General features: G+C 36.5%; 1 protein-coding gene across 5 annotated transcripts in view; it reads right to left on the bottom strand.

The window, feature by feature from the left end:
* ELMOD1 (ELMO domain containing 1) overlaps positions 1-26546 on the bottom strand; it is a 104998-nt gene that overhangs the window by 6902 nt on the left and 71550 nt on the right. For all 5 annotated transcript variants that reach the window (XM_057552065.1, XM_057552064.1, XM_057552062.1 and 2 more), the window contains 4 exons: positions 13964-14097; positions 9913-9981; positions 6422-6472; positions 5189-5322 (listed from right to left, as the gene is read on the bottom strand). In XM_057552065.1, the coding sequence (XP_057408048.1) occupies positions 5189-5322; positions 6422-6472; positions 9913-9981; positions 13964-14097 (388 nt within the window). The remainder of the gene's footprint in view (positions 1-5188; positions 5323-6421; positions 6473-9912; positions 9982-13963; positions 14098-26546) is intronic.

Raw genomic sequence — 26546 nt, 5'->3', positions numbered from 1 at the left:
AATTTGCTTTAGGAAGCTTTCCCTGACCCCCAAACTGAGTGAGATTTTACTTCTTCAATAACAAAATTCTCCCCACCGTGTTTTAATTATTTGTTTAGATGTCTGTCTTCCTCAACACAGCATCTGATCTGTAGTAAAACCTCAATATTATTTGCTGGAAATGGTCAGAATTGTTACAGGAGTAAATATAATCATCTAGTTGTCAAAGTAGGAGCTGTAATCACAAATGTAGGGGACTTACATTTTCCATTAACAAGTCATAAAGATGTATATATTTTAAAATTTGCTTTTTCATTCAACTTAAACATAATTTATTTTATTTAATTTTTATTGACATATAGTTGATTTACAATGTTAATTTCAGGTGTACAGCATGATTCAGTTATACATATGTATGTCTATTCTTTTTCATATTCTTTTCCCTTATAGGTTATTACAAAATACTGATTATATTTCTCTGTGCTATACAGTAGGTCCTTCTTGGTTATCTATTTTATTTATAGTAATGTGTATATGTTAATCCCAACCTCCTTATTTATCCCTCCCCACCTTTCCCCTTTGGTAACCATAAGTGTGTTTTCCATGTCTGTCATCAGTCTATCTCTGTTTTGTAAAAAATTCGTTTGTATTTTTTTGTTGTTGTTAGATTCCACATATAAGCAATATCATATGATATTTGTCTTTCTCTGGCTTACTTCATTTAGTATGATAATATCTAGGTCCATCCATGTTGCTGCAAATGGCATTATTTCCTTCTCTTTTTATGACTGAGTAATATTCCATTGTGTGTGTGTGTGCGTGTGTACATATATACATATATATCACATCTTCTTTATCCATTCATCTGCTGATGGACATTTAGGTTGCTTCCATGTCTTGGCTATTGTAAATAGTGCTGCAATGAACATTGGGGTGCATGTATCTTTTCAAATTATAGTTTTATCCGGATATATACCCAGGAGTGGGATTGCTGGGTCATATGGCAGCCCTATTTTTAGTTTCTTAAGCAACCTCCATACTATTCTCCACAGTGGCTGTACCAACTTACATTCCCACCAGCAGTGAAGGAGGGTTCCCTTTTCTTCACACCCTCTCCAACATTTATTATTTGTAGAGTTTTTGATGATGGCCATTCTGACCAGAGTGAGGTGATACCTCATTGTAGTTTGATTTGTATTTCTCTAATAGTTATGTTGAGCATCAAATTATACATAGAGTCAATAGTTTAATAAGTCTTGTTACAAAGAGCAAACGAAAACCCAGCAACACTTCCTGTCCCAATTCCTGCTTCCTTAAAACAGCATTTCAACTCTTCCAGCTGATTCTTTGATTATTGACCTCCATAGCTCTAAATAACATATTTTCCATTGCTTGATTTTTTGACTTCCCTCATCTTGAAGATTCTCTTCTCTTTCCTCTCCTATCCTCTCCCCTCCCCTCTTCTCCTCTCCCCTCCCCTCCCCTCCCTTCCCCTCTTCTCTTCTCTTCTCTTTTTTCTCTGATAGATTTCCTGCTTTCTGTACCTCACTTATTCCTCTTAGGATTACTCTCTTATTTTATGGAAAAATATATTTCAGGAGCTTCCTTATAAAGGTACAAGAAGGTAAAATGTTTAAGACCTTGCACTCAAAAAAATGTGTTTATTCTACTCCACACTTAATTGGTAAGTTGGACTGGGTATAGAATTCAAAATTGGAAATCATATTCCCTTAGATTTTAAATAATATTTGCTTAAATTTTTGAAGACATTATTCCAGTCTCTTCTAGAATAGAGTGTTGTTGTTGAGAAATCCAATGTCATCTTGACTCCCAATTCTTTATGTGACAGATTTGGACATTTTTAGAATCATCTCTTTCCTATGTATTAAAATTTCACAATGATATGGACCTGAGTGTGAATCCATTTTAATCTATTATCCTGGTGCTTACTAGTTTAAATATGAAAAGTCATCTTTCAGTTCTGAAAATTTTTCTTCATTTATTTGTTTGATTCCCTCCCCTTAGTTTCAGTGTTCTTTTTTCTGGCACTCCTTTTATAAGACTTCCAAGAATGGTCCTTTAATTTCTCAACCTTTATTTTCTATTTTTCATCTATACTTACTGGAAGTTTTCAACTTTATCTTCTAATCCTTCTTGGAGGTTTCATTTCTGTTATCTGATTTTTAATTTCTAAGAACACTCTTTTATTCTCTGAATGCTCTTTCTATGGCACCTTGTTCTTGCTTCATAGTAGCAATTTCTTCTCTTATCTCTTGGGGATATTAATGATACGTATTTTTGAAGTTTTCTTCTCTCTGCATGGTTTCTGTTTCTTTATAGTGACTTTATTTCTGCCTGTTTTAGACTCTTTCATGTCTGAGGCTTTCTTTACTGTCAGTCAGATTACCTACATATGATTGCTCTGTATGTCCTGGACTTTTTCACAACACAGAGGAATCAGATACCTTACATGGTAGGTCATGCTTCCAAAGGCAGTTCAATCCCTGATCTCTAGATTAAAGCCTTTTCTTTAAAAAAAACTTTTTTATTGATGTATAATTGTTTTACAATGTTGTGTTAATTTCTGTTGTACAGCGAAGTGATTCAGTTATACATATATATATATACACACATTTTTAAAAAATATTCTTTTCCATTATGGTTTATCATAAGATATTGAATATAGTTCCCCATGCTATACAGTAGGACCTTGTTGTTTACCATTCTATATATAATAGCTAACATCTGCTAACCCCAACCTCCCACTCTATTCCTCCCCCAACCCCCTCTTCCTTGGCAACCACAAGTCTGTTCTCTATGTCCATGAGTTTGTTTCTGTTTCATAAGTAGGTTCATTTGTGTCATATTTTAGATTCCACATATAAGTGATATCATATGGTATTTGTCTTTCTCTTTCTGACTTCACTTAGTATGATAATCTCTAGTTGCATACATGTTGCTGCAAATGGCATTATTTCATTCTTTTTTATGGCTGAGTAGTATTTCATTGTATACATGTACCACATCTTCATTATCCACAGATGAAAGACTTTTCTAATGTAGCCCTAAAAGTCACATAGTGTCAAATCTGCTTATTCTCTTGGTCAACCAACTGGTCAGCCCAGTTGGGCTGGGTGAGAGGAACAAAAAACCTACCTTTTAATGGGAGGAGTATCAAAGAATTTGAGGACATGTTTTTAACCATCACACTCAAACATCTGGTAATACTTGGCTACCTGTAAATATTTTTTACTAAATAAAAAGCCAACTGGATTAAAAGCTGATTGGAAGCTCTGAGCACGTAGGTAGGGTTTGTTGATGGTGAGCATGACTGTAGAGTGATATGACTGGGCTGCTTCACTGGGGAGACCCAGAGGTCAGCATCTTCAGCTATTTTCTCTTGGGATGTTCAGATTTCAGAGAAGGCCCTTGTCAGTCTCTTGCCAAAGTGATAGGAATTGGGTAGGAGAAGGAGCCTGGGTCTCAGTCTTCATCATCACTTTCAGTATGGTTTGCCATCAGCTGTACCTGATTCTCATCAGACCAGAGACTCTTTATTTTTCTCTCCCTGTAAAGTACACCAGCCTCTGCTGAGGAGGGGGAAGGACAGAAGCTGTCTCCTGGGGAATGAGATTTAAACCTCTAAGAGCTTCTTAACGTATTTTCAAGCAATCTTGCTATTTTTGGTCTTATTATGTTAACCCTCATTTCTGAAATATCTAATGCTGCCAATTCTTGAACCTTTTGGGGAGTCCTGTGGAATAAATCAGGTTGCTTCTTACCTTTCCATGCCACCTGTTAGGGATTTGCTCTCTCAAGACTACTAAATCATTTACCACTTAATCTGTTTTCCAGCTTTCAAAATGAGATTTTCTTGCTTTGTTTCTGATTTTTATCCTTGTGGGTTTATGCTTTCTTAGGAAAATCCCTTTCTATTAACTTTAGTGGAATTTCAGAAGGGAGCATAATGCATACACTAATTATGTCATCTTTAACTGGAAGTCCTGCTTAAGCAGATGTAAAAGAAGACAGAATCCTAGATAACATAATCACTATTAATTTAGGAATTTATATAAAGTAAATGGCTGTTAACTTGTGACTTTATCACATTTTAAAATTGAACTGGGGAACAACACTCTCCTGTGGTAGATTTGGGGTGGAATGATTGTGTTTTAACCATACTTAGAAAGAGTGGCAGACCTGTTTAGCAACATAACAGCAGAAAAAAGGCTGAAAGAAACATAAGGAGAAGAATTTTGAAATTTTCTTGCTAAGGAAGCTCAGGTACGAGGCCCTCAGTGCAGTAAGCATGGTTTAAATGGTTTAAAATACATTTCTCCTTTAAATTGCTTAGATTGCTTGAAGACTTGGTAGACTATCATTCTATGTTCCTCCAAACCAGTTTGTGTCTGACCAGCAAGGATCATAATGACACACAGCTACATTTTAGGATTCTGCCTCTAAAATTAGAGAATAGCATCTGAGGGCTCTACTAAACTGTCTTGGTCTTTATCTTCTGAAACCTCAGCACAACTGCAACCCCAAAGGATACCCCTCAGGCAAGGACAACATAAGGCTCTGGTTCAGGGTCAACAATACTTCCCTCTACTAGCACCTACACTTAGAAAGGGCTACAAACACTACCTTCTGTAGCACTAGTAGTGGTAGCAGTAAAAGTAATACCAATGACAACTCTACCACCATCTATATCACCCATTAAACCACCACCTTCTCTTTCTAATGTTCACTGAGCAATAACTATGGGACTAGCTAATAAAAAACTTTTTATCCTCATCTCATTTTACCTCCATAGCAGCTCTATGAGGAAAGGACTCCTTTTATAGATGAGATAGCTGAGGCTTAGAGATGGTAGTTAACGTAGATCTGGGAGTCAACTCAGGCTGTCTTCAGAGCCTGCACTCTTAAGTGTTATGCCATGTTGGATCAGAGGAAGAAAGACATCTCTGATGTCTTTAAGTTAGATGGGAAGTTGATACATTGAATATTTATTAGGCAAGAGCTGGGAACGAGGAAAGATTCATGATGCCTGAAAATATGTGTAGGTTGTGAATGAGGAAACAAAATCAAAACCAAAGGAGGAAGTTCAAAGGCTCCAATGCAGCCAAATCACAAAGATCTCTCAGCTTCAACCCTTGTCTAGAGTGTTCTATAGAAACCTATATAAATAATTAAGCAACAGGACACTTACAGAATGTTTGCTGGAAGTGAGATAATGTTGGAGCTTCTGGAGCGATGTTGTAGAAATGAGTTTTTAGAGCTCCACTCACCAGTAGATTATATGCCAGATCAGTTATATTGATGCCCACAATTGCAAACGAGTACCTGTAAAGTGCAAGCCACACCACTTGTTTATCACATATGAGAAGTCAAGCATTTCAAAAAATGATAATTTGATATTTAAATTGCTATTATCAGAGTGTTAGATTTCCCTTCTCTCCCCAACTTATCAAAACCCTGAATCTTATAAATTACCAGAAAATTTTAATAATGTATGCCAAAAGAATTGAGAGTTCATATGCTTTGACTTGGTAATGCCATTCCCAAATATATGAGAGAAAAAAACAGAAAATGACAAAGCTTTATATGCAATGATAGTCATTACAGCATTATTTATATGGCAAAGACATGTAAACTATTCATATATCCTAAAGAAGATGATTGGTGAAATAAATTATGGTAATCTCATATAACATATTACAACTAGTAAAAACCATACTCCTAAAGATTATTTAAGCAGGATATAAAACATTATGTATAGAACAAGCTAAGTTTTATTTTACACACAAATGTGCAGAAAAACTAGAGTGAAATTCCACAAAATATTAATATGGGTATATTAGAGTAATATGATTAGGGTGATTGGTTTACTTTCCTATATTATTGAAATTTTCTATAATAAACCTTATATTACCTTTAAAATGAGGAAAAATTTAACTAGTATCTTAACACTCAGGGTATATTTTCTAGTCCATTTTCTACATGTCTATCTAAAATTAAGTGAAACTGAGTTCTTAAGTCCTCTCTGGTATTATAAATCCAGCACATAAAAAAAAAAAGGAGTTCTCTGCTCAGAACTATTTTTGGATGAAAAGGGGCATTATAAACAAAGACCTTCTAAAGTAAACTTTTAACTAATAGCCTGATACTTGATAGAAATCCTTAAAAGAAGACTAGCAAATACAATTCCAAATTATGATTTTTGAAAATCATTTCCATACAGTTATAACTTTCTAAACTTCATCACTTGGTCACAGGCAAAGTAGTATCATATAATCATACAAGTTAATACAAAAACATATAAACAGGTCCTTTCCAAAATTCAACTGGATTATGTATTTCCATCAGGACAAGTGCATTTTCATCCTTGTCATTTTTTGCAGTGCTCTTCTGACAACGTTTATATATGAAGTCCCACACTCACCCAATTGCTTTATCCATCCTTTTCTTCTCCCATTCTGCTTTGCTGAATTTGCTGAATAAATGAATGAATGAATGAATGAGTAAATAAATAAATAAGACTTCTCTAATTGATACCTGTTCTCTTTTAATGTTTTTGTTAAAACTGTTGACTAGATGTGGGGATGTCTGTAACTCAGTTATCAAACACTAATCAATTGAAATGTTATTAACTAAAAAGCCACAATACAATTTATATGGAGCTCAGAAATGGAATTATTTAAAGCCATGCTACTTATCCTTTATTCACTATAGTACAGCAGTGAGAGACAGACCTAAAGGCCAAACATACTCTTTCATATTATCCATTAATTATCAAATAATACTTCCTCCTCTAGCAAGATGCTACCTCAGTCATGATTCCCCACTGCATTTCGTTTGGTTTTCCCTCATGGCAATTATCCTACTCAGCCTTATTTGTGATGTCTGGCACACAGCAGATGCCAAATAAATGTTTACTGTTAAATAATTGAGTTAGTGAAAAAAGAAAGAAGGAAAGAATAAAAGGGAGAGAGGGAGGGAGGGAAGAAGGGAAGGAGGAACTTATAGGTTTTAAAAATTCTGTTCCAACAGGTGCTGTGGCATTTCCTCTGGCTCAGCTAAGACAGCTAAATCATAGTAGCTCCATTTTAATCCATTTTTATAATTTGAGTTTCTGAATAAGACTGAAGAAAGGGTTCTATAATAAAAGCATTCTGAAAATACTGACTTGCATTCTATTACTTCGTGCACTTTCTTATTCCCCCTATTCTCACCTACTTCCATACTGCCAATATCTTGTAGGCAGGAACCATGTTGCACTCTTCTTTGTGGCCAATGTGAACTTTCATTCAGTGTTCTACACTAAAAATTGTGGTTAGCCTTGGAATTAAATAAAATTTTAAAACTAGAGTTATTATGAACATTTAGCTTCCATCTAAGTAGTAGAAAGGAGAGTTCTTTATAAAACAATGCAAACACTACATTAAAAGACACACATGTAACACACACACAGCACAGGCCCACAAAAACATGATGCAAAACTGTTATTTTACTATACTTACTTTCTACTCTGTAAATGACTGGCTCTAATTCAAAGTAACTGTCTTTAATTCATGTTAAAATAAGCCACTTCTTTTTAAAGTGCAACTGCCAATTAACAAACCAACAAGTCAGCCAAAGAGGCATCAGGAGATTTTTACCTTAAAAGACTCATTCCAAACTAAAATGAGTTAGGTGTGAAATTTAAGAAATTTTATATAAACAAATTTATAAGCACCTATTTTCTCTTCAACAAAGCTTTGTAAATACATAGTATCTCTGTATTTTGTTAAATTAAATCTATCTGCATTGGAAATATAAGAAAAGGCCAAATGACCTCCACTCATTTGATTACTTATAGGATATCCTGGTCCAAACAGAAGGAATTCCTCTCTTCAGGAAACACACACACAACAAACAAACAAAAATACAAACTCTCAAAATTCTTCTCTTAAACTTAAACCTACTTTTATCTCTCAAGTTACTTCAGAATTCAATAGATTGATCTTCACAAGAGCAATAACGTATAATGCTTGCTGAAGGGTAGATAGGAAAGAACTTTCCTTAGTATGTATGGCTTCTCCCTATTCAACACCTGAAATATTCAGGGCCTGAAAGAACCTATGTTGATATCACTATGGGTTAATATATATTTCTTTCAGACATTTGTGAAGGACAGTACCGTTTTCAAAACATTCTGATTTGTATTCAATGACATTTACCATCAATTTGAAGTGATTAATACTTGAACTTCATCTAGTCAATTTTATTGTAGCTTGAGGGACAAAGTGTGTGCGTGCCCACACAGACACACACATACACACACACACACAAATACCAGTCTCTTCTTAAATAAGAGTAATCACACCCTCAAATAATTCCTCTCTGGTGGCCAACACAGGATATAAAATTATAAAGCCTTTCTTTGAGAATGGCTCATAGACAAAATCAATCCCTCTCCAATGGTTAATAAAAAAAAATATATTTTAAGCTTATTGTCACTTCCTAAGGACCATGGAGGATTCATGTCTTTTAACTGATGCTTCTCCAAGGAATGTCAGTGCACACAGACTCCCCAGCCAATTTTAATCAGAGAGGTTTCAGAGTTTCTACATTACAGAAACATGTAATTCAGACAATGTAGTTAAAAAATTAAAACAGTTTGATTTTAACCATGTGATATATGAAGAAAGAGTTATGATTTTAGTGCTTTTCTCAAAGTAAATAAAACGTAAAGAAAATGAAAATTTAAACTTATAAAAAGATTATAATTATAAATTTGGGAAGTATAGGATAATTTAATGAAACTTAGCCAATTGAAGCTAGAATAAGTATAATAGTAAGATGGGAGGGGAGCCACAAAGTCAACCTGTTTATAGATTTTGAGAGTGGTATGATGAAATTTGGGACTTATTTAGCAAACATGAACACTAACAAGATAACCTGTCATGCTGAGGAGAAAAAAGTGATACAAAACAGAAGAACTCCTTATAATAAGAGTAACTAAAGCATGTATACACTCTTTATAGTAATACAATTAGAAATATATTAATAGAAGAGGAGATTTGCTCTGTGCAGCATAATTCCCAGATGAAATGTCCCTCTCTTGGAGTAGATGGGGGCAGAAATGTGTGGTAATGTGTTCAGCCTTTAGGTGAAGTTTCAAAATGTTTCTCCAACAGACATGGCTGTAGAAAGGCTCTTTGACATTTTCTATCAGGTCAGTCTAATCTGGTTTTTCCTTCATCAAAACACAGCCCAAACGTAACGAACTATATATTACATAAAAAGTTGGGAAATGTTTGCTTTTTGAAAAGTTTTCATGAATTTATATTACTTTAAATATTCTTACCCATACTTATTCTAAAATAACATAAAAGCAAGAAAAAACAAAAGCAAAGAAAAATACCTTATTTCCTCTTTAGTGATATCCCTAATGTAATCAGTTAAAGACAAAAATTTAGAAAGGTAAATGAAAATGCAAACAATTTAGAATCTAGAATTTTATTAAGAAAAACAAAAAAGAGCCTCAGCAATTTTAGACTTTGTCACTTGGTCCCTGACTTCAAGACTTCCATTCTTCCCTCTATTCTCCCACTGTGGTCCCTTGTCTCTGAACTCTTTCTTCCATACTCTGCTTTCTCCTTCTTCTATGCCCACCTCCTCAATCTTCCTAGACACCAGAGATGTTATCAACCCCTCAAGTGCACATCTCACTTGAACAGTGCCACTTTACATCCTAAACCCTGTAACAAGTACCTGACATTATAACCTTCCTATTCAGCATTTGTCAAAAGGGCTTGTTTGAAAGAGCTTTAAGCCTCACTTCTGGTGGGTTGACTCTCTTGAGAATCTCATCAATAGAGCCATATAGGAGATGAAATTAATTCTACCTAATCCACAAAGCCTAATCCACCTTTCATTTTCAACAATTACCTGCATTTTGGATGAAGAGAATCAGATAGGACCTGCTGAGCTGCTGCAGCATCCCTTTCTGCAAAATACCTGCAGTTGGAGGGAAAGAAAACCATAACCATACCTTTTGAATACATTCATTTCAATCCAATTTGAGGCCATTTTGGATTCAGAGATGGACACCAGCATAAGCATACAACCTGTGCCAGCTCCTCCAGAGAATGAACAGCTTTTCATAATAGAGTTTTCCAAATATAATGACAGTATATAGGGTAGTTGTAAAACCCACAAAGATTTAGGAATGTTTCTAGTAGGTTTGAAAATTTAATTATGAACTTTACCATTCCCTAGCGAGCCAAAGATATTCTTATTAATGAGGGTTATAGATTCTTATTAGGAAGGCTGGATGAGGCCCCTCAGAAGGCAGAAAAAACTTGGATGAAGGGACATGGTAAGAGGCTGTGACAGCCAAAGGGCAGAGAAAGGATGAGACTAGAGGAGGTGATAAAAGTTCAAATGTACTTTCTTGGAGAATATTCACGGGGTGTTGTTAGAATTATGAAGGAAAATATCTTATGGAGCTTAGAGATGTTTAAAAAATTCTGTTCTGGGATGAAAGGGGCAATGAAGTTTCCCTTCCCACATACAAAAAGCTTACATACCCTCAAAAATATATCATAAAAAATACTTCATAGAGACAATTATAAAATACAACTACATATAGCATGTATTATTTAATTTGATGTGGATTTCCTGCATATATCTAAAGGGTAAAACAACCTCTTAAATTTTCTCTCAGAAAAGTTCAAAGCTAGTCAGCAAATTTAGTAAACATGTTTATGATTATTAATGAAATTGAGTCTCTTCATACTTTTGTTGGTCATTTAGGTTTCTTCTTTTATAGCTTTTCTGTTCACATTTCTTGGTCCAGTATATCTAAAAATGTCCTCAAATAAATAAGATAAATAAGCCTACAGATAATAATATACTGGATACGGATCCTTTACCAATTATGTGAGTGTCAGTCTTGATTTTCTTTTCATTTTATTTATGGTGGCTTATAGAAGGTTTTGATGTTAATGTGTGAGATTTATTGATTTTTTTTTTACAGTTTGTGCTTTTTTGGTTTTTATCTTTAAGACATCCCTCCTTACTCACATATCTTAAAGATGTTCTCCTAAAAGTTGTAAATATTTGTTTCTGACATTCAATTTGTAAACTGAGGCAAGGTAGAGATTTAATTTAATTTAATTTTCAAATGGAAGGTCAATTGCCCCAGCTCTACTTATTTAAAAGCTCATCCTTTACCCACTTACTTGTAACACCACCTTTGTCATCAAAATTTACCTTTTTATTCATTCACATTACATAATAGTGTAACATTTAAAACATTTACCAGTGGGGAGGGGGAGCAGGGAAAAAATAAGAGTAGGGGAATGGGAGGTACAAACTATAGGTATAAGATAGGCTACAAGGATGTATTGTACAACACGGGGAATATAGCTAATATTTTGTAATAACTGTAAATGGAGTGTAACATTTAAAAATTGTATAAAAAATTTACCATCTTAAAAAAAAAGCATGGGCGATTATTAAACTTTCTAAATTTAAAATAAAAGATCTTAGGGGGAAATGGGTGCCATTAAAAATGCCATTTTTTCTTTTAAAAATATATCACTATCCTCACTAGTAGGGTAGTGTCAAAGGACACAACAACCAACCTAAAAGGACTCCTTTTTTCTTGAAAAATAATGGCTACAAATGACCCAATTTAAGCATGAAAAAAATAATGAGCACAATTATTAAATCACATAAACATACAAAAACCAGGAGTTAAAGTGATAATTTAAAAATATAAAGCAAAAAAAAAAAGTTTGATCACTAACAAGGGGACTAGGGCATCAATTCCTCACTCTGAAAATTGGCAACTTATTTACTTGAGCAGCTGTCCTGCCTATATTTTAATTTATTTATTTTATTTATTAAAAAAAAATTTTTTTTTGGCTCTGCTGTGCCTTTGTTGCTGCGTGTGGGCTTCCTCTAGTTGGCAGTGAGCGCAGGGCTATTCTTCATTGCAGTGCGCAGGCTTCTCATTGCGGTGGCTTCTCTTGTTCAGGAGCATGGGCTCTAGGCATGCGGGCTTCAGTAGTTATGGCACCCGGGCTCAGTAGCTGTGACTCGCGGGCCCTAGAGCACAGGCTCAGTAGTTGTGGCACATGGGCTTAGTTGCTCTGCAGCATGTGGGATCTCCCTGAAACAGGGTTTGAACCCATGTCCCCTGCATTGTCAGGTGGATTCTTTTTTTTTTTAAAGATTGATTGATTGATTGATTGCTATGTTGGGTCTTCGTTTCTGTGCTAGGGCTTTCTCTAGTTGTGGCAAGTGGGGGCCACTCTTCATCACGGTGTGCAGGCCTCTCACTATCGTGGCCTCTCTTGTTGCGGAGCACAGGCTCCAGACGCGCAGGCTCAGTAGTTGTGGCTCACGGGCCTAGTTGCTCCACAGCATGTGGGATCCTCCCAGACCAGGGCTCGAACCCGTGTCCCCTGCATAGCAAGCAGACTCTCAACCACTGCGCCACCAGGGAAGCCCTGGCAGGCGGATTCTTAACCACTGTGCCACCAAGGAAGCCCCCTGCCTATATTTTAGAGAAACCAAATAACCGTATTTAATAAAGGAAACTGTCTTTACAGAATTTTAGGCAACAACTGTGGGAAGAATAACAGAATTAGAAAAGCACTCTTTGCACAATTAATTGGTTCAGTGAAGATAACTGGAGGAAATGGTTAGATAAAGGGCTGATGGGGACTTTATAACAGAGCCGTCAGGCTGTGATTCCTCTGATCCATCTCAGCATAAGACTGAGAGTGGGGATGCTGCAGGCCTCCCACCAAGATGTTAGCATGAACCTATTCAAGCCTTTCCGAGTACCTCTGATTTTCAGGGCATACCGGGGATGGGTACAAATGAAAACAGACAAATACAGATTGTGGGATATTTTATAGGACAGTTGACCTAGAATCTTGCATGAATTAATGACATGATGGAGGGGCAAAAGGAGAGGACAGAGGGGGAGAGACTGACTTAATTAAAAAGGACCAGAGAGCAAAGTAGAAATAGAGACTCAGAGGTAGAGAACAAACATATGTCTACCAAGAGGGCAAGGTGGGGGGTGAATTGGGAGATTGGGATTGACATATATACTCTATTGATACTATGTATAAAATAGATAACAAACGAGAACCTACTGTATAGCTCAGGGAACTCTACTCTATGCTCTGTGGTAACCTAAATGGGGAGGAAATCCAAAAACGAGGGGATATATGTATACATATAGCTGATTCACTTTGCTGTACAACAGAAACTAACAGAACATTGTAAAGCAACTATACTCCAATATAAATTAATTAAAGAAAAATAAGATGACAAAAAAAAAAAAAACGAGAGAGATATAATCACTAAGTGCAATGCATAGATCTTACATGGAACTGGATCAGATCAAACCAGCTGTAACAAGACATAGTTGAGAGAATTGGGAAATTTGAATATGGTCAGGATATAGATGATACCAAAGAATCATTGTTAATTTTGTTAGGTGTAATAATGTCATTGGGGTTAATGTAAGGTAATATTGATGTCTTTTAGAGCTATAATATTGAAATATTAGGGTGAAACAACAAACAGTATAGGATTTTCATTAACACACTTCTACCAAAAAAACAAGTGTTGCAAGTATTTCAAAATCGCAATAGTTACTGAATCTGGGTGATCAGTGTAAAGGGAGTTCTTTATAATCGTTCCTCTGTTTTTGAATATAATTGAAATTTTTCATAATAAAAAATTAAAAATAAATTTGAGATTTGTTTAAAAGAATCCATGAAGATTGCCAGATAAAAGGAAGATGGTAGTAGCTTTTTAAATTTTATGAACCTGAGTTCAAGTCAGAGGACTTGAATGTTTTCCTGGAGTCTCCTGGTAAGTGGCTTTTGGGACTAATAAATCAACTTTGACATTTCAGTATGAGGAGATCAGGACATCACTTTAAAACTCAACCATTCTTCATTTTACTTACTGCAAATTGTACAGTCCCAAAAGTCCCATTCCTCGAAAATCTGTTTTAGGATCATCACCTTGGAAACCAATTTCACACCACTGCTTAGAAATCCGGGATTCCAGCGGAGTATTGGGCTTCAAGAATTTCCATAACTGAAGAAAAGAAAAAAATTAGCCTGTTGATATACACAAATATAATACTCTTCCTTATTGACTGAAATTTAGTAAACTACATTATTAAGAGGAACGTTGGAAATCAGAATATATGCAAATACATTACAATTGAAGATTTGATCATCTTTCAATTATCTATGACAGCAGCTCTCAAAGTATGATCAAAAGACTCCTAGGAGGGACCCTAAGACCTTTTCAGAGAGCCTGGGAGGTTAAAAACTATTTTGCAATAAAACTAAGAGGTTACTTGTCTTTCACTCTCATCTTCTCATAAGAATACAGTGGAATTTTCCAGAGGCTGAATGATATGTGATGATCTCATTGCTCTGAAGGCAATGGAATGTACATGTGTATATTTTGGTGTTTTAAATCTTTCTGTTTTAGCTCGTAAACAGAAATGTGTGTGTGTGTGTATGTATATATGTGTGTGTGTGTGTGTGTGTGTGTGTATATATATATATATATATACACACACACATACATATGTATGTATGTATAAATATATACACATACACACAATCTTCTACAAAAGTTCTTTGGAGTCTTCAAAAATATTTAAGAGAATAAAGGGAAGGGGAGAAGAGGAAAAAATTTGAGGGTATGCATTATTCAAATCCTCAGATGATTATCTCACTTTATAAACAAAACTTTTAGCAGCATTGTTAATAAAAAGAAAAGTGAACTGATGAGTTTCATTTCTCATCTATAACAAGGGTAAGAGTAAACAAGCATCATATAGCTGAATAAAGAAAGATCAGTAGGGAGACCTTCAAGAGGGCAGAAGAGTAAGACGCGGAGATCACCTTCCTCCCCACAAATACATCAGAAATACATCTACATGTGGAACAACTCCTACAGAACACCTACTGAACGCTGGCAGAAGACCTCAGACCTCCCCAAAAGCAAAAAACTCCCCACGTACCTGGGTAGGGCAAAAGAAAAAAGAAAAAACAGAAACAAAAGAATAGGGACGGAACCTGCACCAGTGGGAGGGAGCTGGGAAAGTGGGAAAGGTTCCACACACTAGGAAGCCGCTTCACTGGCAGAGACGGTGGGTGGTGGGGCGGGGGGTGGAGCTTTGGAGCCATGGAGGAGAGCACAGCAACAGGGGTGCAGAGGGCAAAGCGGAGAGATTCCCGCACAGAGGATCAGTGCCAACCAGCACTCACCAGCCTGAGAGGCTTGGCTGCTCACCTGCAGGGGGCGGTGGGGGCTGGGAGCTGAGGCTCCAGCTTCTGAGGTCAGATCACAGTGAGAGGACAGGGGTTGGCTGTGTGAACACAGCCTGAAGGGGGCTAGTGTGCTACAGGTAGCCAGGAGTGTGTCCGGGATAAAGTCTGGAACTGCTGAAGAGGCAAGAGACTTTTTCTTGCCTCTTTGTTTCCTGGTGCGCGAGGAGAGGGGATTAAGAGCACAGCCTAAACGAGCTCCAGAGATGGGTGTGAGCCGCGGCTAGAAGCGCAGACCCCAGAGACGGGCATGAGATGCTAAGGCTGCTGCTGCAGCCACCAAGAAGCCTGTGTGCAAGCACAGGTCACTATCCACACCTCCACTCCCAGGAGCCTGTGCAGCCCGCCACTGCCAGAGTCCTGTGATCCAGGGACAACTTCCCCGGGAAAACACATGGCGCAGCTCAGGCTCTTGCAACGTTATGCTGGCCTCTGCCGCTGCCGCAGGCTCGCCCCACATTCCATACCCCTCCCTTTCCCCTGCACCCCCCCGCCTGAGTGAGCCAGAACCCCCTAATCAGCTGCTACTTTAACCCTGTCCTGCCTGAGTGAAGAACAGACGCCCTCAGGTGTCCTACATGCAAAGGCGGAGCCAAATCCAAAGCCGAACCTCAGGAGCTGGGCGAACAAAGAAGAGAAAGGGAAATCTCTCTCAGCAGCCTCAGGATCAGCAGATTAAATCTCTACAATCAACTTGATGTACCCTGCATCTGTGGGATGCCTGAATAGACAATGAATCATCCCAAATTGAGGTGGTGGACTTTGGGAGCAATGATATATATATTTTTTTCCTTTTTCTCTTTTTGTGAGTGTGTATGTGTATACTTCTATGTGTGATTTTGTCTGTATAGCTTTGCTTCTACCATTTGTCCTAGGGTTATGACTGTCCTTTTTTCTTTTAGTATAGTTTTTAGCACTTGATATCATTGGTGGGTTTGTTTTTTGGTTTGATTGCTCACTTCTTTCCTTCTTTTTTTATTTTTAATAATTATTTTTTATTTTAATAACTTTATTTTATTTTATTTATTTATTTTTCCTTTCTTTCTTTCTTTTTTTCTCCCTTTTATTCTGAGCCGTGAGGCTGACAGGGTCTTGGTGCTCTGGCTGGGTGTCAGCCCTATGCCTCTGATGTGGGAGAGCTGAGTTCAGGACATTGGTACACCAGAGACCCCCCCAGCTCCACATAATATCAAATGTCAAAAATCTCCCAGAGATCTCCATCTCAACGCCAAGACCCAGCTCCACTCAATGACCAGCAAGCTGCAATGCTGAACACCCTATGCCAAACAACTAGCAAGACAGGAACACAACCCTACCCACTAGCACAAAGGCTGCCTAAAATCATAATAAGGTCACAGACACCCCAAAACACACCATCAGATGCAGTCTTGCCCACCAGAAAGAAAAGATCCAGCCTCATCCACCAGAACACAGGCACTAGTCCCCTCCACCAGGAAGCTGACACAACCCATTGAACCAACCTTAGCCCCTGGGGGAACTACAAACCTGCAGCCTGTGAAAAGGACACCCCAGACACAGTACGTTAAGCAAAATGAGAAGATAGAGAAACACACAGCAAGTGAAGGAAAAAGGTAAAAACCCACCAGAGCAAAAAAATGAAGAGGAAATAAGCAGTCTACCTGAAAAAGATTTCAGAGTAATGATAGTAAAGATGATCCCAAATCCTGGAAATAGAATGGAGAAAGTACAAGAAACGATTAACAAGGACCTAGAAGAACTAAAGAGCAAACAAACAATGCTGAACAACACAGTAAATGAAATTAAAAATGATCTACAAGGAATCAATATCAGAAAAACTGAGGCAGAAGAACAGATAAGTGACCTGGAAGATAAAATAGTGGAAATAACTACTGCAAAACAGAATAAAGAAAAAAGAATGAAAAGAATTGAGGACAGTCTCAGAGACCTCTGGGACAACATTAAACACACCAACATTTGAATTGTAGGGGTCACAGAAGAAGAAGTGAAAAAGAAAGGGACTGAGAAGATATTTGAAGAGATTATAGTTGAAAACTTCCCTAATACGGGGAAGGAAATAGTTAATCAAGTCAAGGAAGTGCACAGAGTCCCATACAGGATAAATCCAAGGAGAAACACGTCAAGACACATATTAATCAAACTATCAAAAATTCAATACCATGAAAAAATATTAAAAGCAGCAAGGGAAAACAACAAATAACATACAAGGGAATCCCCATAAGGTTAACAGCTGAACTTTCAGCAGAAACTCTGCAAGCCAGAAGGGAGTGGCAGGACACATTTAAAGTGATGAAAGGGAAAAACCTACAACCAAGATTACTCTACCCAGCAAGGATCTCATTCAGATTTGACAGAGAAATTAAAACCTTTACAGACAAGCAAAAGCTAAGAGAATTCAGCACCACAAAACCAGCTTTACAACAAATGTTAAGGGAACTTCTCTAGGCAGGAAACATGACAGAAGGAAAAGACCTACAATAAGAAACCTAAAACAATTAAGAAAATGGTCATAGAAACATACATATAAATAATTACCTTAAATGTAAATGGATTAAATGTTCGAACCAAAAGACATAGACTGGCTGAATGGATACAAAAACAAGATCCATATATATGCTGTCTACAAGAGACCCACTTCAGACCTAGGGACACATACAGACTGAAAGTGATGGGATGGAAAAAGATATTCCATGCAAATGGAAATCAAAACAAAGCTGGAGTAGCAATTTTCATATCAGACAAAATAGACTTTAAAACAAAGACTATTACAAGAGACAAAGAAGGACGTGACATAATGATCAAGGGATCAATCCAAGAAGAAGATATAACAATTGTAAATATTTATGCACCCAACATAGGAGCACCTCAATACATAAGGAAAATGTTAACAGCCATAAAAAGGGAAATCGACAGTAACACAATCATACTAGGGGACTTTAACAACCCATTTTCACCAATGGACAGATCATCCAAAATGAAAATAAATAAGGAAACACAGGCTTTAAATGATACATTAAACAAGATGGACTTAATCGATATTTATAGGACCTTCCATCCAAAAACAACAGAATACACTTTCTTCTCAAGTGCTCATGGAACATTCTCCAGGATAGATCATATCTTGGGTCACAAATCAAGCCTTGGTAAATTTAAGAAAATTGAAATCATATCAAGTATCTTTTCTGACCACAATGCTATGAGACTAGATATCAATTACAGGAAAAGATCTGTAAAAAATACAAACACATGGAGGCTAAACAATACACTACTTAATAACCAAGAGATCACTGAAGAAATCAAAGAGGAAATCAAAAAATACCTAGAAACAAATGACAATGAAAATACGACGACCCAAAACCTATGTGAAGCAGCAAAAGCAGTTCTAAGGGGGAAGTTTAGAGCAATACAATTCTACCTCTAGAAACAAGAAACATCTGAAATAAACAACCTAACCTTACACCTAAAGCAATTAGAGAAAGAAGAATAACAAAACTCCAAAGTTAGCCGAAGGAAAGAAATCATAAAGATCAGACCAGAAATAAATGAAAAAGAAATGAAGGAAACAATAGCAAAGATCAATAAAACTAAAAGCTGGTTCTTTGAGAAGATAAACAAAATTGATAAACCATTAGCCAGACTCATCAAGCAAAAAAGGGAGAAGACTCAAATCAACAGAATTAGAAATGAAAAAGGAGAACTAACATCTGACACTATAGAGATACAAAGGATCATGAGAGATTACTACAAGCAACTATATGCCGATAAAATGGACAACCTGGAAGAAATGGACAAATTCTTAAAAAAGCACAACATTCCAAGACTGAACCAGGAAGAAACAGAAAATATAAACAGAACAATCACAATCACTGAAATTGAAACTGTGATTAAAAATCTTCCAAGAAACAAAAGCCCAGGACCAGATGGCTTCACAGGTGAATTGTACCAAACATTTAGAGCAGAGCTAACACCTATCCTTCTCAAACTCTTCCAAAATATAGCAGACTGAGAGCACTCCCAAACTCATTCTACGAGGCCACCATCACCCTGATACCAAAACCAGACAAAGATGTCACAAAGAAAGAAAACTACAGGCCAATATCACTGATGAACATAGATGCAAAAATCCTCAACAAAATACTAGCAAACAAAATCCAACAGCACATTAAAAGGATCATACACCATGATCAAGCGGGGTTTATCCCAGGAATGCAAGGATTCTTCAATATATGCAAATCAATCAATGTGATACACCATATTAACAAATTGAAGAATAAAAACCATATCATCCTCTCAGTAGATGCTGAAAAACTTTTGACAAAATTCAACACCCATTTATGATAAAAACCCTCCAGAAAGTAGCCATAGAAGGAACTTACTTCAACATAGCAAAGGTCATATATGACAAACCCACAGCCAACATCTTCCCCAATAGTGAAAAACTGAAACCATTTCCACTAAGATCAGGAACAAGACAAGGCTGCCCACTCTCACCACTATTATTCAACATTGTTTTGGAAGATTTAGCCACAGAAATCAGAGAAGAAAAAGAAATAAAAGGAATCCAAATTGGAAAAGAAGAAGTAAAATTGTCACTGTTTGCAGATGACATGATACTATACATAGAGAATCCTAAAGATGCTACCAGGAAACTACTAGAGCTCATCAATGAATTTGGTAAAGTAGCAGGATACAAAATTAGTGCACAGAAATCTCTTGCATTCCTATACACCAATGATGAAAAATCTGATAAGGAAATTAAGGAAACACTCCCATTTACCATTGCAACAAAAAGAATAAAATACCTAGGAATAAACCTATCTAAGGAGACTAAAGGCCTGTATGCAGAAAACTATAAGACACTGATGAATAAAATCAAAGATGATACAAACAGATGGAGAGATATACCATGTTCTTGGATAGGAAGAATCAACATTGTGAAAATGACTGTATTACCCAATGCAATCTACAGATTCAGTGCAATCCCTACCAAACTACCAATGGCATTTTTCACAGAACTAGAACAAAAAATTTCACAAGTTGTATGGAAACACAAAAGACCACAAAGAGCCAAAGCAATCTTGAGAGAGGAAAATGGAGCTGGAGGAATCAGGTTCCCTGACTTCAGACTATACTACAAAGCTACAGTAATCAAGACAATATGGTACTGGCACAAAAACAGAAATATCCTGTTCAATGGAACAGGATAGAAAGCCCAGAGATAAACCCACGCATATACGGTCACCTTATTTTTGATAAAGGAGGCAAGAATATTCAATAGAGAAAAGACAGCCTCTTCCATAAATGGTGCTGGGAAAACTGGACAGCTACATGTAAAAGAATGAAATTAGAACACTCCCTGACACCATACACAAAAATAAACTCAAAATGGATTAAAGACCTAAATGTAAGGTGTATAAAGGTATAAAACTCTTAGAGGAAAACATAGGCAGAACACTCTATGACATAAATCACAGCAAGATCGTTTTTGACCCACCTCCTAGAGAAATGGAAATAAAAACAAAAGTAGACAAATGGGACCTAATGAAACTTAAAAGCTTTTGCACAGCAAAGGAAAACATAAACAAGAAGAAAAGACAACCCTCAGAATGGGAGAAAATATTTGCAAATGGAGCAATTGACAAAGAATTAATCTCCAAAATTTACAAGCAGCTCATGCAGCTCAATACCAAAAAAACAAACAACCCAATCCAAAAATGGGCAGAAGACCTAAATAGACATTTCTCCAAAGAAGATATACAGATTGCCAACAAACACATGAAAGAATGCTCAACATCATTAATCCTTAGAGAAATGCAAATGAAAACTATAATGAGGTACCACCTCACACCAGTCAGAATGGCCATCATCAAAAAATCTACAAACAATAAATGCTGGAGAGGGTGTGGAGAAAAGGGAACCCTCTTGCACTGTTGGTGGGAATATAAATTGATACAGCCACTATGGAGAACAGTATGGAGGTTCCTTAAAAAACTAAAAATAGAACTACCATATGACCCAGCAATCCCACTACTGGGCATATACCCTGAGAAAACCATAGTTCAAAAAGAGTCATGTACCACAATGTTCATTGCAGCACTATTTACAATAGCCAGGGCATGGAAGCACCTAAGTGTCCATCAACAGATGAATGGATAAAGAAGATGTGGCACATATATACAATGGAATATTACTCAGCCATAAAAAGAAACAAAACTGAGTTATGTGTAGTGAGGGGGATGGGCCTAGAGTCTGTCATACAGAATGAAGTAAGTCAGAAAGTGAAAAACAAATACCGTATGCTAACACATATATATGGAATCTAAAAAAAAAAAAAAAGGTCATGAAGAACTTAGGGGCAGGACGGGAATAAAGATGCAGACCTACTAGAGAATGGACTTGAGGATACGGGGAGGGGGAAGGGTAAGCTGGGACAAACTGAGAGAGTGGCATGGACATATATACACTACCAAACGTAAAATCGATATCTAGTGGGAAGCAGCTGCATAGCACAGGGAGATCAGCTCGGTGCTTTGTGACCACCTAGACGGGTGGGATAGGGAGGGTGGGAGGGAGGGAGACACAAGAGGGAGGAGATATGGGGACATATGTATAGTATAGCTGATTCACTTTGTTATAAAGCAGAAACTAATACACCATTGTAAAGCAATTATACTCCAATAAAGATGTTAAAAAATAAATAAATAAGTAAATAAACTAAAAAAGTAGAAAAAAAAGAAAAATCAGTCATGTTCATGAATAAACCTCAAAAGTTATTATCATCTTTAAGAGTTACGTAAAATAATTTTAATGATGATCAATTATATTTTAATGGACAAATAGAAATTCTAAATACTATGCTCTTCACTGCTTAAGAAACTGGTTGTACTTTTTAAACTTTGTATAGAAAGATAGACTCAGCACATATCATTACTTGAGAGAGGGAGAAAGTCTGAGACCCACAACTGTATAAACATGTAATTTCAAAACATAAGTTCTTTCTAGTAAATAAAGACAGGCATGTAAACAAATTTACTTTTTAGACTATTAATAATATTTTATATTATATCTTCATTATCAACAGGGACATATATAAAATTTCCTATTACTACTTAAGACATAATTCATCTTTTTTTTGAATTTTATTCTTTTTTTTATACAGCAGGTTCTTATTAGTTATCTATTTTATACATATTAGTGTATATATGTCAATCCCAATCTCCCAATTCATACCACCACCACCACCCTCTCCCCCCACCGCTTTCCCCCCTTGGTGTCCATACGTTTGTTGTCTACATCTGTGTCTCTATTTCTGTCTTGCAAAATGGTTCATCTGTATCATTTTTCTAGATTCCACGTATATGCGTTAATATACGATATTTATTTTTCTCTTTCTGGCTTACTTCACTCTGTATGACAGTCTCTAGGTCCATCCATGTCTCTACAAATGACCCAATTTTGTTCCTTTTTAGGGCTGAGTAATATTCCATTGTATACATGTACCACATCTTCTTTATCCATTTGTCTGTTGATGGGCATTTAACTTGTTTCCATGCCCTGGCTATTGTAAATAGTGCTGCAATGAACATTGGGGTGCATGTCTCTTTTTGAATTATGGTTTTCTCAGGGTATATGCCCAGTAGTGGGGTTGCTGGGTCATATGGTAGTTCTATTTTTAGTTTTTTAAGGAACCTCCATACTGTTCTCCATAGTGGCTGTATCAATTTACGTTCCCACCAATAGTGAAATAGGGTTCTTTTTTCTCCACACCCTCTCCAGCATTTGTTGTTTGTAGACTTTCTGATGATGCCCATTCTAACTGGTGTGCGGTGATACCTCTTTGCAGTTTTGATTTGCATTTTTCTAATAATTAGTGATGTTGAGCAGCTTTTCATGTGCCTCTTGGCCATCTGTATGTCTTCTTTGGAGAAATGTCTATTTAGGTCTTCTGCCCATTTTTTTTTTTTTTTAATTTTTTTTTTTATTTCTTTCGTGTGAGGGCTTTCTCTAGTTGCGGCAAGTGGGGGCCACTCTTCATCGCGGTGCGGGGGCCGCTCTTCATCGCGGTGCGCGGGCCTTTCACTATCTTCTGCCCATTTTTTGATTGGGTTGTTTGTTTTTTTAATATTGAGCTGCATGACATAATTCATCTTTTAAATTGCTAATTCTACGTTATATGGATTTTAAAGCTTAAACAGAACAGTAATACACAAACATCTTGCTTTATAGTGAACTGTCACATTTGACATAGTATAAAGCAATGTCCAAGACAGGAAATACTAACCAAAAAAAAGTTGTAATTCATCAGAACAGTAATACACAAACATCTTGCTTTATAGTGAACTGTCACATTTGACATAGTATAAAGCAATGTCCAAGACAGGAAATACTAACCAAAAAAAAGTTGTAATTCATCAAAGTTATTTTAGGCAGTAATCCAAAATTACTTATTATTCAAATGATACAATATTTTATGTTTTAGCACAATAGGTAAATTCAATCTAAAGGGTGAGAGAAAAATTTCAGAGGAAAGAAAGTAAATCTATCATGCTTGAAAGCAAAACATTGGTATAAGAAATCTCTTTTTATATTGTACATATAAGAATTTGCCAGTGCTCTGTATTCTTCAAAACAGAAAAAGTTTTAATTCATCAGAAGAGTACTAAAAACTGAGAAAAAACGTCTCCTTTAAAAAATCCTTTGGGAACTGATTTGGTTACTGCCACAATGAAAACAAAACAAAACAAAAGGAAACAGATTGCAAAGCTCGTCACATTCACCTGAACAATGATTGGAAGTAATCTCAGGGCCCTACACAGTTTAAAAATATCTGGTCTCATCAAGTGAGTGGAGTAAAATGGCAACAGCAAGCATTTCATGTCTACAACTAAGTTATAAACCTCCTTCATTCAGGGAATACTTTGGGAGAGTAAAAGGTTTGAATAATAAAATACTTCAAAAATAAATTACAAAAAAGAAATTCTATTTTAATAATTTCATGTACCACAACAAACTAGATTAATGGCTAAAAGTGTCCTTAATAAGTTCTTAATACTGTCTGCTTTAACACAGGTCACTTTCATGGAAAATGAAAGTCGATTATGCTAAACCACTTATATGAAATACTACCAAGTATTACATTTCCTGTAAGAATTCTTGAGTTACTGGATTCTCTTCTGATAGATAAGTTCTTCCTTGAAAAATAAAGGGAGGAGAGAGGGTAGCTCTGAAAGGTAAGGTCATTTCTTGTACCTAGGAAGCTGACTGGAAATCTGAACTAAGGTGGTGGGCCTCTGGTGGGGGGATCTGAGGAGTCTAGCCATCTAAAGCTGTACTACTGGGAGTAGAGTTATTACAAAGCCACCTGCCAAGTGCAGGAGATGAGAGCTAGGAAGGGTGATTCCCATGGCAGGTGACAAGCTACAGATGTGGAGGCTGCACGCTGAGTCAGCCCATCATCCGTCATGGCCTGTGCTCTGTTTAATTCTCTTCTCTTTTCATTCAGTGTTTATCTCAAGCTTATTTGAACACTTCTGCCCTGTCTCAGGTCTGCTGCAGAACAGAAAGAGCAAGGGCATTTGTCCTTCCATTCATTCTAGGAGAAGCAGCTCTACCCATCAGGAGATCTTTTAATTCTGGATTATATTTTTTTCTATTAAGTACTTGAATCCACCTAAATTTTTTACCTTTACTATTAATTTAGTTAGAAAACATTTAATAGAAATGTCCATTTGAATAAATCATATGGACAGTGCTACATGAATATAAAGTGATGTAATCAGTTTTATCCCAGCCTATGTTTAAACGACCATAAAATCCAGGTTTCTTTTTCATAGTTTGTAATTAGAAACACTGATAATGGTCTCCTATGTTTATATAAATGAAAGCAAATAAACAATATGGCAATATATCACCCAAGCCTCTAAACCAGGGGTCAGCAAACTTTGCCTATAAAGAGCTAGATAGTAAATATTTTAGGCTTTGTTGGCCATAAGGTCACTGCCACAACTACTTAATTTTGCCAATGGAGTACAAAAACAGCCAAAGACAACATATAACTGAATGAGCGTGGATGTGTTCCTATAAAACCTTACTTAGAAAAATGGATGGCAGGTCAGATTTGACCTACAGGCCTTAATTTGCTTACCCTAGCTCTAAACAATTTTATGAAGTAGATAACAAGGGTATAATTACCCATTTTAAAGATGAAGAAGCCTAAGCTCAAGAAGTTAAATACAAACCATGGGCCAGCCTCTGGAAATACAAATGTGAACAAGACATGGTTTTTCCCTCAAGAGATAGTGTAGTGCAGGAATTAAGAGCCCTTTCTAACTATGTGAAAAATGAGGATAATACCAATATCTCACTGCAAGGTTATTGTGACAATTAAATGAAATAATGCTATAAAACACTTACTTTAACAATTGGCACATACTAAACACTCAATGAATGTGTTATTATTATTGATTTTATTATCAGATGTGGAATTTGAATTAACAGAAGAGAATAAAGATCCCACTCCTGAATTTGCTAGAGAAGATTTCAAAACTCAATGAGTAACAATTTTTTAAAAAGAGCCAGATTCTACTGTGAGAATAATGGGTAACAGGGAACCGCATGAGCAAATACCTGGGTATATAGGATGGCATGGGTCATGGTGAATGACAGAGCATGGAAGAAACAGACTGTACATAATGGGATAGAGGAGAAATAGCTTAAAGAAATAAACTGGAAAGGGTCCAAAATGCATGCTAAGATGCATGGGTTTTCTACGATCAGACATAGAGAACCTGAAGTTTGTAACCTAGAGAATAACATGACTAGATAATCCCTCCGGTGGTACTTTAGAAGATGGAAGGGAGGAGGCTAATGGTTAGTGGCAGAATTAAAAGGCTATTTTAATAGTTCAGGTTGGAGATTATGGCTAGAATAAGGCAGTGGGAACAGAAAACATTTGAGAGGTATTTTGGAGAAGCTCTATGGATAAGATTTAGTGATTTTTGTAGATGCAGAGTACCTCCCCAATTAGACTGCAAGCCACTTGAGGGTAGAAAAGATGCCTTCCCTCAAAGTGCCTATTGTAGGGGTGAAGAGTCCTGGCTTTATAATATACTAGCTGTGTGACTCAGAGCCTGGACTGAAATGCTTGTAATTTGCTTATCTCTAAAGTAAACATACCCAAGGTTGGCCAAGATGGCAGAG

Source organism: Balaenoptera acutorostrata, chromosome 9 (assembly GCF_949987535.1).
Source record: "Balaenoptera acutorostrata chromosome 9, mBalAcu1.1, whole genome shotgun sequence".
Taxonomy (NCBI): Eukaryota; Metazoa; Chordata; class Mammalia; order Artiodactyla; family Balaenopteridae; genus Balaenoptera; species Balaenoptera acutorostrata.
This window is presented reverse-complemented; position numbering and strand designations above follow the sequence as displayed.